We start from the raw sequence: 11874 nt of genomic DNA on the forward strand, positions 1-11874 counted from the left end.
CTCCTACATTATGCCCTTCCTCTTTCTCTCTCTGGCTCCATCTAAACATTCAATCATCTCCTCCTTCCCATCTGTGGGCCGCTAGCTCACACCTTAAATGTGGCCCATACAAGCCCTTTTTGCATATCTTTACTGCATGGCAGTATCACACAGCAACTCTGGTCTGCATTTTGTCTCCATTTTTCTTACTATTGTTATCATTGTGGATAAGGATAATAACCTTCTACAATGCCCGATGCACCTTCTACATGACAGTTTTTAAACTTTTCTTAACAGGAACACATTCAGCTTCACAGACTCTTCTGAGAGGCACAGCACATTCATTATCCCTGTTTTACAGATGTGAGCACCGCAGCTTAGAGGAATAAGGTGCCTTGCCCAAAGCCTACATACAAATCATGGCATAATGCTCAGACTGAGAACAAATAGGTCTAGAAAAAGAGTCAGCTTGCATTTTCTTGATGCCTACAGGTTCTGAAGGTGTTTGAACCACCACATATTCTCAGTTTGCTGTAGTTCCTCCACTCTGCCAAAACCCCACTGCAAATAAATACAAACCAGGAAAATAATCCCCAAAACCCAAGTGGTTGTCTCTGTTTAATGCTGGTTTACTGTTGACCTTGCACTGGCAGCCAGGATGGCCTAACTCACCCCAGCATCTGGACATGTGCTGCTGGACTGCAGAAGAGCTTGGCAGTGATTTGTGAGGAAGTATTAATGCCCAGCTGTTCTCCCATCTCTTTCCGTTTTCATGTGCACAAAGTTAGGAGCGGCCCAGACGCGGCACTGGCACCGTGTGGTTTCAGGCTATTCACGTACCACAGCGAGATTCAACACTCACCCAGTAAGATACGAAATCCCCAAATAATCCACATCGATTGCAATGGATTGTATCCTTCATTCTCCCAACCCAGGTCTGGCTGCAGGAGTTACTGGCAAGTTACTCCATAACAGGGCTGAGAACAGTGGCTCTGTGTGATGGGTGTAGGTGCACACAAGGTGTACCAAACCACGTTCTGTGCCCTGTGATCAGCCACGCTTTGGAGCAGTTTCCTCCGCAACACCCTCCGAGGGGACTGCCCACAGCTCTGAGTGCCAAAGAGAGGATAAACCATAAAGTTCAAAGCTGAGCAACACTAAGTTCTTCTACAAACTGCTTCCCATAGATTCCTGTCTTGAGGCTGACAGCGTTTAGTGGCTGTGAAGGTACGAACTACAATCAATGGGGAACACTCATAAATAGCTTCTATGGTCTGCAGTAAAAGCAGTAACTACTCTACCACTGTTGACTATTTTTACAAAAGCTAGAGGAACACAGCATCTTGTAGGAAATTAATATTTCGCTGAATATGGTTGAATTTGGTTGTTTGGTTTAAAAGTTAATTTGAGAAGGTTCAAAGGTAACAACAGAGAATAAGATCACATACATCTCTATTTCCTTTCCTGCTTTGTCAGGAGGGAGCAAGCTACAAGGAAAAAAAAAGGTGGGCTAAGCACGGAGTGGAGCTGAGGGGCCTCATAAACTGGCTACATGTACAAGGTGGAGAGAACTGCATGGGGGAGGTACTGCTTATCATTAAACACGGGAGCGTAATTAGGACCACTGGGAGAGAATAAAAAGATTCATGGTCTACGTACTCATAGAAGAGGACCATGAAGATAAACTTACTAACTTTGAGATACTCCAGAGCATGCTATCATTTTTCACAGAACAGGAAGGAGGCATCACTTATCAGGGATGTGTAAAACCGGATTTGACAAGACACTAATGGCTATGGCTTGTACAAGCAGCTACTAATCCCATGGCACGCAGTGATACCTTGTAGAAGACACAGTCTGTTTTCCTGAACAAGAATAAAAAAGTACTCCCTTCTTAAGCCACTCCTTATCCTTACACATCATCGTCTACCAGTGGGTCCAAGCCCCAGTTGTGGGGATGCGAGAAAAGGAACTTAGTGAGAAATGGAGCTTCTATTGCAACCTGACTTCTCTGTCATCCATCCACAGGGCAACTGGAGAAGGGGAGCACCGCCTGAAGAAGATTAGGCTGACACTACTCATGTGGCATTCATTGTCTTAGGGCCGGAACACCCCAGAGCTTGCATTATGTGCAGCAAACACGCTGTCCTCAGACAGGAATACCGCAGCTTCTCCGCCAAGTTGAAGATGATGCCTTCGACATGAATGCTTGGTCCTGTGCCACCTTAATCTTCCAGAGCCCTGGGTTTGAATGCATGAGCTGCAGACCAGAGCTGGGTCACAACCTTTATGGTTATCCCTGAGGAATTTTACTCACCCAGACAACTAAATGATCCAGACATTGCAAAAATTCCCCAGCGAAATCGCTTCCTCCTACATATAGGAAATGAGACAACAATTCCAATCCCTCATACCTAAGGTTCCTCAAACATAAACATGAAAAAGCAGCCAAAATGCAGGAGGGAAAAGAAAGTCCCAGAGCAGCAAGAAGTACATATGCAAAGAGTTACGTCATGCAGAAGGAAAGCTCTTGGCTTTGGGCTACAATTACCAGCACTCAAATGGCAGGGCTGCTCTAGCACAGAGGGCACCTCCCCAGGAACGGTCCTCCAGATCAATTCACTGTCAGGAAAATGGCAACAGGCTCTGCTGTCAAAACCATCCCTGGACAACATGGTGCTGGAGGCCAACTTGGCAATTGCCCATCCTAGTGGATGGACAGAAATTCATCATTCTGCCTCTCTGACACTCAAGCCCCAAAATATCTTACCCTGGAGCAGCGTGAAAAGGGAAGAGCAGCCAAGGACAGCATTTCTGATGGCAGGAGGTGCACCCAACGCACAGGCTCCTGCTTAAGTCAAGGTTCACCAGTACATCTCTCCATCATAGCAATAATTTTGTCAGCCCATGCCTGTCACCCCACTTTTGCTTCCCTCTTATTCACGATTTCAACATCGTCTTCTCCCCTGCCCTGACTTGGAAGACTTAAGACCATTTCAGGCTTGAGTCATACTCCTGCCACAGTACCTTGCAGCAAGTCTTTCCATGACCTCCCTAAGTCTCCTTATAGAGATATAGAAACAAAGAAGTTATTTCTGTCTGTAAACAATCTTTGAAGTTATCGCTATTCCTTAAAAACTTTCATTATGGGGGAAAAGCTGACTAACCATTGGAAGCTTCACCAGCATTCATATTCCCATGATCTCAGGACTCTAAGAAAGGAGCAGGGATGGGATCAGAAGGGACATGTACTGGCTAGGGAAAACCATCAGTGGGTGCCAAATAGCTGTCCAACCGGTCCTTCTACGCTTGGAGCATGTGTGCAAACCCTCTCCTCCTACCAATGAAACTCAGCTGCTTTGTCTCGGTGTTTTTATCTGTTTCTCTCCATTGTTCCTTCAAGCTGGTTTGTTGCTTTTTGCATTGCAAAAGGGAAGGGAAGGATAAAGAAGAAGGAACAATCAGAAACTCTGGGTACTACAGGGTCCATTACGCAGTGTTACAGTATTTTGGGAAAGTGGTTATAGGTCCATCTCTGGAACAGCAGTCAACAGGACACAGCCAAGGGAAATGCTGCACAGCCAGCCATCCTGCAATGCCCACACAGAGATGAATGTGTTCTAATAGCTATTCCTTCTCAACCTCCTGATTCTCCTAGCGCATTGGGTGTTGCACTCAGAAGCACAGAAGAACTGGCACCTTCTCCCCAGTGAGACAAAACCCAGATTCCAGTCTTCAAGCAGTGTTTAATTTCTTCTCCCAAAATATATGCTTAGCTGTCAAACAGGAGAAATGTGGGATCCACCTAGATCTGAAGCTAATGAGATATCAAACCTCTCCCCAGTCATCCACCCCAAATCCCTTGTTCTTTTCAAATGTGTTGGTCCAAGATATGGACCTCCTGGTGCACTCCAAACAAGGTGGAGGATGTCTTCAAGAAATTTCATATTTGCACACTGGAGCATGAGCTTGCTTTTCTTCGTCTCTCACAGGCAGCTTACATCTAAACCACTGTCCCAAGCAACCAGAGGGCCCATGTCAAAACCAAGAGGTACAGTACAATAAGTGAGAAAACTAAGGCACAGAGCAGGTAGGAAGATTTCACAGCAACTTATATGATCTTCATGTCTAGGTAGCTAGTTTGCAAGGCAGAGAAGGGACAGTCGCTCATAAATGCTGGCTGGTGTCTCCTTCGCAGATCAGAAATGAAGCACACTTGAAAACAAGTAGCAAGAAAATGCCACATAGCCACTGCTTGTGCTACGGTTATCTGTGCTTTAATAGAGCATCAAAGCCTCCAGATCTGCTTATCTGCATGTTTATTTATTGCCTAGGAAGTGTCATCAGAAGCCAACAGTGAGAGCAAACATACCCCTGCTCTAACCAGCTCACATTTAACTCTGTACACTAGTTGTGGCAAAATCTACAACCTTTGGTAAAGTCAAGATGTATACAACCCCTTGTCCACCACCCAGATGCACTCTGGAAGGAAGTACGCTTCAGAGCGCAACGGCAGTCTGCTCTTTTCATTTGCTAAACTCAGAGACAACACTGTGAGAGATAAATCTCTCCAAGGAATTGCTGGTTATTCACAGATTAGCATTGCTACCATAGCAGAGCAGAAGTTGATCTCCCTGCAAAGATAGATGCAACCCAGCTAAACAAGGCATTCCTGGGAAACAATCTCATCTAGCTCACAGGATATGTGGCAGAAACACAGCCTGGTTAATGGGAGTCTCATAGTCCGGGAAGACACATCTGGCTGAGATTTGTGACAAACTCTCTTCTGTACAAAGAGAAACATTCCCCAGCTCATGTAACATCACACAAGAAAGATCAAAGGTGCCCCGGTGCCTCCTGATGGGTAAGCAGCTGTACCAATAACAGCAGCTGGAAAATACAACGGGAGACTCAGCCAGTCCCTTCCTCCTGTGCTGGGAGTAGAGTCGCCTCCTCGGCAGCCCCCAGCAGCAGCCCCCTGTTAATTACCGGCAAGGAATTTGCACTCTGGCAGATAAAGTCACTCAGCCACCGGCGCGTTTGCACAGAGCAGCTCGGGTCTGACAGCAGCTCCATCTGAGAAGCACCATCAGGGCGCCACGCACACGTATGTGCTGCACAGCATTGCTCCTTCTTCAGAGCCTGTGCCACACATGCTGCTGCTCAGAGGTTACGGTCCCTTCAGAACAGGCAGGGAGGTTGTTTAAACACTCATACACAGGGCATTCGGCCAGTGACTTCAGCACAACATGAGGTGCCTCAAACAGAACAACTTGGTTCGTCTCCCAGACTCCGATCCCTGGAACCATCTGCAGCACAGCAGCTGCCTGACGGCACAGCACACACCTTAAAAAATAGGCTTTGAGCAGATGAGCCTTTGCTGTGCTCCCAGGGTAGAATCACTTCATCCCTGCCTCCCCATTTAAAATATGCTTATCACCTTGAGGCACAACTCCAGCAACACCTGTTCTGGCACTCAAGGGAAGGATTTCAAGAAGGAAGACACCTATCACTCCAAAACCAGTGGAAGGAGAAAAAATAGATGCAATTTTTCCTTCCACTGAAGATGTGCTTGCTAGACTAGACTTGAGAAGTTAGTTTTATTATAATAATGTGTTATTGTTGGGTTTTATTGCACAAAGACAGTGCATAATAAAACCAGCCTGAGTTACACACATGATTGGCACTCCACTGTCTTTGCCAAATTATCAGTGAAAGGAGGACTGAACTATCCACAAAGTCTCTATCACTTAATTTCAAGGGCAAATGAATACTTCTCAAAGTGATGGCTTCAGGGCCAAATACAGCTATGCAATTACATCAGGATCTCAACTTTAATTTACCCAGTTTCATTTTCTAAGACATCAGTTTTTAGATTTTCTCCATTACAAAAATGTGGGAAAAGTTTAACCAAAGCAATCTGACGATGCTGGCCAGACTGTGTGAACAGCCCCATAGGAGGAAGTACATCAGGTCCTGATCCAGTGAAGACCAGTTGAATTCCCAGCTCCAGCTCCATCTTCCCTGGTGTACATGAACACTCTACTGGCAAAGTGGCACAGGTCTTGGAAAGCATCAAGTGCTGCCCTTCTTACACGAAAAGCAGTCAAGTCAGATCAAGAGGAAGCACTTAGCTTAGTTAAGCAAACAGAAATCCTTGCCTTTTCTCTCCTGTATAACATCCCTTTTGAGCTTTTCACATGGAAAAATTACACTGAGGGAAATGGAGGTGAGGTGAAAAAAAAAATCATCCCAAGGTTACAACACTACAAACACCGTGCTATTTGAAAAGGTCATGAATCTGTCTCTATATGCTCATCATCACTGTGTTACTTGGAGGTTACAGCCCCTCAGATCTGTCAGTAGATCTCTTCGCAAGAGGAGACTCACTAGCCCTCCTCCTCTAGCGTTTTTTTCAGCCAAAATGAGACAAGCTGGATTAAACTGTTTACATAACTCTTTCCAAAGTTTGGCTCATTTGGACAGAAAAGGGTTAAGGATAATTCAGGAGAACAGCTACAGGTCCAAGAGATTCATCTGAATGGCCAGAACACTGGCAAGGAGCAGAGGGCAGGCCAGGTCAGTGACCTCTTGGCAAGGCTGGATTCAAGAAAAGACTTCTGTCCACAGCCCAATATACTCATGGTGGCATAAACCTCTTTGCTAACATCCAAAATTCATGGTGAAAAGAACTTTCTTGACGAATCGGGTTTAAGTCAAAACGAAAAAAAGAAAACCCCTTGCTCTTATTTTTAAACAAGTATCCCGGTGGGACATAGAACAATGCTGGTATAGGTACAGTGGTACCACTGACACAGTCAAACAGCAACTAGACTCCTCTCCAGTGTTAACTAGGTAACTTACTCCAGCAGGATGTGAACAACTGATTGACTTTTAATACATTCAACAGACATTTCAAGCCTCTCCCTTTTCCTCTGTCGTGATGGACGCTTCCCAAAAATCACTCCATCTACTTCGAGAGCCCCAGCTGAGAACATGAGCAACTTCATGTCTGTAGTATCCCTGTTAATACGAGTGAACGGCCGCCTCATTTAGCCTGACCCAGGAAGAGAGAGATAAAAAGGGCTGTCTGAAGCTGGTGGCTGGCTTCCATCCGAGGAATACAGTTCACCGTCTATTGCTCTTGTGACTATTACTGAACCAGGCCAAGAAAAGCTCCCAGGTCTTGGCACGTCTCAGATTTTCCAGTCTGCACAAAGTCATGCCAGGAACATTTACTGAAGCAATTTCTTTCTTTCTTTAAAGACTCTAATTATGCACCTAACAATGTTGTAGAAATAAGTGTTGTACAAAAAACCCCAGTACAGCTCAGAAACAGTTTTGCCGACAAAAGGATTAGAAGCTTAAGGCTCAGTGTTAATATTCTGAATGTACTGAAAGGCACAAAATGCAAGCTGCAGCAGAAACAGAAGGAATAGAGAGGTTATCGCTTCCAAAATCTGGAAAGGGAAAACCACATAGGAAAATACCACACTAATCTTTCTGAATGGCAGCGATGCAGCAGAGTGGTAACAAGAAACATTCAGAAGTGGGCAACCCTCAAAGCTGTCTCTGAATTCTAAGCAGCTCACCTTCAAGGACAGCCCATTCCCTAGAAAATGAGAAGGTCTAGATATCCCAGAGGGCAAGATGCTACCTGTGAGTGAACTGATATTCACCACTCGGCAGCTACTAGCAAGAAGGAGTCAAACTGACCCCCAAAACAAAAGTTGCCTGAAGTGTCAGTTTTCCTTGAAACCAGAGCCAGACCTCAGTCATCACTCCCAAGTTTTGCTGAACTTACACTGGAATCAACCCAAAATGTTCACTGGTTTGCTGCCTGGACCATTACCTCTGAAGCCAGTCAAATAATTCATTTATTCACTCAAGCATGAACTGGTCTTTAAAACCAGATTTTGAACAAGATGGCTGTACATTTTTCTTACTCTCAGTTTGCAGGTGAGGCACAGAAACATGACAGTACTTACATCTGGGAAGCTATCCAGGTACTCCAAATTAGAGTACATTAGGCAAAAAGCAGGACTTAGCACTTTGGCCATTAACATAATGTTAGTGACATCAGTGAAATCATAAATCCAGGGCCAAACACATCTTAGCTATGTTTCTCTGGGTTACTGATCCCAGAAGGCTTTACTCAGACCAATGCCATTGCTATGTAACTGTTATTATCATTCATCTTATTGATGCACTGCCATGTGCTTCCTTCCTACAGAGGTTTTGCTGTATATTGAACAGAACCAGTTAAGGTTTATTTGAGGTTCCTAAAAAAATCAATAAACACGATTTGGCTTTTTCAGGACAGTGTAGGAGAGGATGAATGGAAATGCTCACTAAGTAAGTATGTCACGCCTTGGGAAGAAAGTATATTACAAAATAATCATGTACAGGCAGATGTGAAATGCTAGTCCATACTAAGCTCAGTTTCACTCCCCTTGGTTTTCACGACAGCTGTGACTAGAGCCGGACAGTGCTGGATCACAACCACCCTGTCTCACCTCTGCTCCTCACCTGGCAGTTGCAGGGAGTTCACCGAAGGGCTTTGCTTATGGAGACAGAGCAACAGCGATGGGCTCCATCCTAAACCCCACTCTTTGTCATAACCCGGGAAGCACAGTCCACGGGTGGAAGGCAGAAAAAGAGGGAATCAGACGTGTTATGCTTTTTTTTTTTTTTTTTTTTTTTTTTTTTTTTTTTTTTTTTTTTTTTTTTTTTTTTTTTTTTTTTTTTTGCATAGAGCCAAACTGCGATGCTCTAGGGTGGGTCTTGCCATCTGGGAGAAATATGTAGGGAGAAAAAATGCAGGCAGGGAGGATGAGCCGCCCCCCGAGCAGGACGGCTTCCCTCCGAAGGCAGGCTCGGCCTCCCTCCCCAGCCCAGCTTGAGTTCATTTTCCTCAAATCACTTCCACATTTCCCCTGCCGTAATTATCAAATATTTTGTTTATGACTTCACTTTTTAGGGAGGCCGCCGCAACCGGGAACGCAGGCACCGTTTGTTTTCTGTCAACAGGGCTGGGGGGGTTGCAGCTGGGGGCTTTCAAAGGTTTTCAATGTCATTGCAGCGAAAAAAAGGAAGAAAAGAAAAGCGAGAGAAAGAGCACGCGGGAGAGAGGGACGGTGGGATAGCGGGAGGGAGAGATGGAGGGAGGGAGGAGGGGAAGGGGGATGCCCCGAGGAGCCCGGCCCAGTGGCGGGCTGTGGGGGTCCAGCCCCGGCGGGGACGAAGCCCCCTCGCCCGCACCGAGGTGTCCGGCGGCCCCGCAACTTCCCTGCCCGCCCTGGCTGCCACTTTCCCCGCTCCCGGCCGCTCCCTCGCCGCGCTCCCGGTGCCGCGGAGCCTCCACTGTCCCCAGCACGTCCCGCCCCGTCCCGTCCCGCCGCCGGGGCCCCGCGCTTACCTCGGCTCGCAGGCGGGCGGCGGCCAGCAGGGCGCAGAGCAGCGGGAGAGTTTTCCAGATCTGCAAGAGAGGGAGCGGGGGGCGGTGAGCGCGGGCCGGGCCGGGGACGGCGGGGCCGCCGCGGCCGCCGAACTTCCCGCCGGGAGAGCCGCCTCACCATGCTGCGGGCGGCGGGCGGCACCGGCGGGGCACGAGGAGTTGCGGAGGCGCCTTCCCCGGCTCCGGCTCGCTCGGGAAGGGAAGGGGAGGGCTCCCCCTCGCCCCGACCCGCCAGCCCGCGGCTCCACCCCCGGCCCGGCCCGACCCCCGCCCCGGGGCCGACTCCTCCCCGGCCCCCGCCCGCTGCCCGCAGCCCCTCGGCGGTGCCCCCGTCCCTGCTGCCGCCGGCCCCTCGCCGCCCCTCGTCGACCTTTGAAGGCAGCCAAGAGCAGTGGGGAGTCCAGGGGACGGGGCTGCCGCCCCACACCGCTCGGCTTCACACCCCGGCCGGGCAGGACGTGGGTCCGGGGGCGCTGCCCGAGCCTTGCGCTGGTGTGGGTTCGGGGGGAGTTGGAACAGCCGAGCTGCCCGCCAGCCCGGCCAGGAGCACCCCTGCGAGGGGTCGCAGCCGCCCCCCACATTGTCACAACAATGGGGAAACTGAGGTGCGAGGTGGCTGCTCCGCTCATCCACTCAACCCACAGTCCCCACATGCTCCAGCCCTCAGGCCACGCTGAAGTCCTGGCCACAGCTACAGGTGCCATCCGTGTTGGGATGTGGGGAGATTTAAAAGTAAGGGTTTAGACCCGTGTGTGTTAGGATCCAAATGGCGTTGGCTGAGCAAAATGGGCTGTTATGCCTGGCACAGAAATCCTACCTGAAATGCCTGGCGGTGCTCATTTGTGTATAAATACCTGTGATCCTCTTGTTTAATCTCTTCATCTCTGAATTTCAGTAGTCTCCGGTAGCTAGAAGGAAGGATCTGACAATGCAAAGAGACCGATCGCCCCAGGCTCATACAGAAATCTCTGTCACGGCAAGCAACACTATGATGCCAGTTGTCAAGGGCTTTTCCTCGAGTTTTGAGGTTTGTTATAACCAAAAATGACACTGCTGGCTTTGAAATACCATCTCACTGTGACCAAGCATGCCCATAAGCCATCTATCTTCTTGCCCTGCTTTATTCTGTGCCTTCAATGCAGACAGGCGCCAAGGGAGATGCTGGCATGTGCACCCTCCTCATTCACCAAGACCAAAGATTATTCCAGCATCCTACTGGAAGGAGAAAACTCTGGGAAGAGTTATCCTAGATCAGCCGACATCTGGTCTGTTCATGGCAGCTGTGTTATTTTTCTGTGCTTCCTCAGGCTCTGCTTCTTCACTCAATTTTGTTTTTAGGACTACTGTTACTGATTTTGCATCCTTCCCGGCAAGTTCTGATTCTGTCTGTGAGTGGTATTAGCCTACAAAGCTGTCATGAAGAGATGTCTAATTATTTCACTGATGATGCTGAGCGATGTGGGTTTCATTGTTTGTTTGTTTTAAACTCACCTTTCAGGATGTACCTCTTTGTTTTGGAGTCATTGATTGCCTTGCTTCATGACACAGTGCAGGCATAGTCATGGCTGAAATCAGTTGGCCTCTAGTTTGGCAGAAGCATCATAGGACTGGGCTCACCCTGAGTCACTCTGATGTGAGTGCCACAATAAGAAAAAAACAAATGGCAAATGATAAATACATTTTAAAAGATTCATCAATTTCTGGCCCCTTGATGCTCAGCTCTGCAGAAGCTGTGCTACATGAGGAGGGGACAGGCTCTATTTCTAGAGAGTAAAAGTGATTCGTACCACTCTCAGGAACAGAGCACTAGCAGGGGTCTCCTGTGCCTGCATTCCCTCCCTGATACCATGGGCAGTCACCTCACGTAAGTGTGATTAGCCACTGTGCTGGATTATGTAGGTCACCATGAGCATGGGTTTTTCTTCTGTGTACTCAAAAGGACTGAATATGAAACAGAAGATAAAGGATTAACTCTCCCATTCTGTGTTGACATTCAGGTACATGAAAATGTGTTTCCTCAAGTTAGTTTCTATCATGTGGAAATGGGTAGAAGTGAAAACCAAAAAGCATCTCTCACACAAGCATCAGAGAGGGTGAGCACAGGACAGACACCCACGAGGGGAGAGAGGCATTTGTAGAGCTACTCCTATAAATCAGGTAAAACTTTTTTGTGCAGATGAGGCCTGACTATCTCTGATAGACTGAGGAGGGGGTGAAGGGGGAAGAACAACCCTTAGCCCTTTGCTGGAAAGATGATGACAGTGATGGAGCTGGAGTTGTTTGTGGGAGTGGGGATGTCTGCCATGTCAGGAAACTTACTGAGTCAGGGAAAAGGTGTGTTATCTCTTCCATCACAGACAGCACAAAACAATCACAGCACAGACACTGGAGCTTTAAGATGTGTACAAAGGCACACATTTTATAACCAAATGCATGAT

General features: G+C 47.8%; 1 protein-coding gene across 1 annotated transcript in view; it reads right to left on the minus strand.

Annotated features, from left to right (window-relative positions):
• FSTL1 (follistatin like 1) overlaps positions 1 to 9635 on the minus strand; it is a 54015-nt gene extending 44380 nt beyond the window's left edge. Inside the window, exons 1-2 of the mRNA XM_027730356.2 lie at positions 9555 to 9635; positions 9398 to 9457 (exon numbers count right to left, since the gene is read on the minus strand). Of these exons, the coding sequence (XP_027586157.1) occupies positions 9398 to 9457; positions 9555 to 9557 (63 nt within the window). The 5' untranslated portion in view covers positions 9558 to 9635. The remainder of the gene's footprint in view (positions 1 to 9397; positions 9458 to 9554) is intronic.
• Between the last annotated feature and the right edge of the window lie 2239 nt (positions 9636 to 11874).

This window comes from Pipra filicauda, unplaced genomic scaffold (assembly GCF_003945595.2).
Source record: "Pipra filicauda isolate LSUMZ 115617 unplaced genomic scaffold, ASM394559v2 scaffold69_size3009148_pilon, whole genome shotgun sequence".
NCBI lineage: Eukaryota > Metazoa > Chordata > Aves > Passeriformes > Pipridae > Pipra > Pipra filicauda.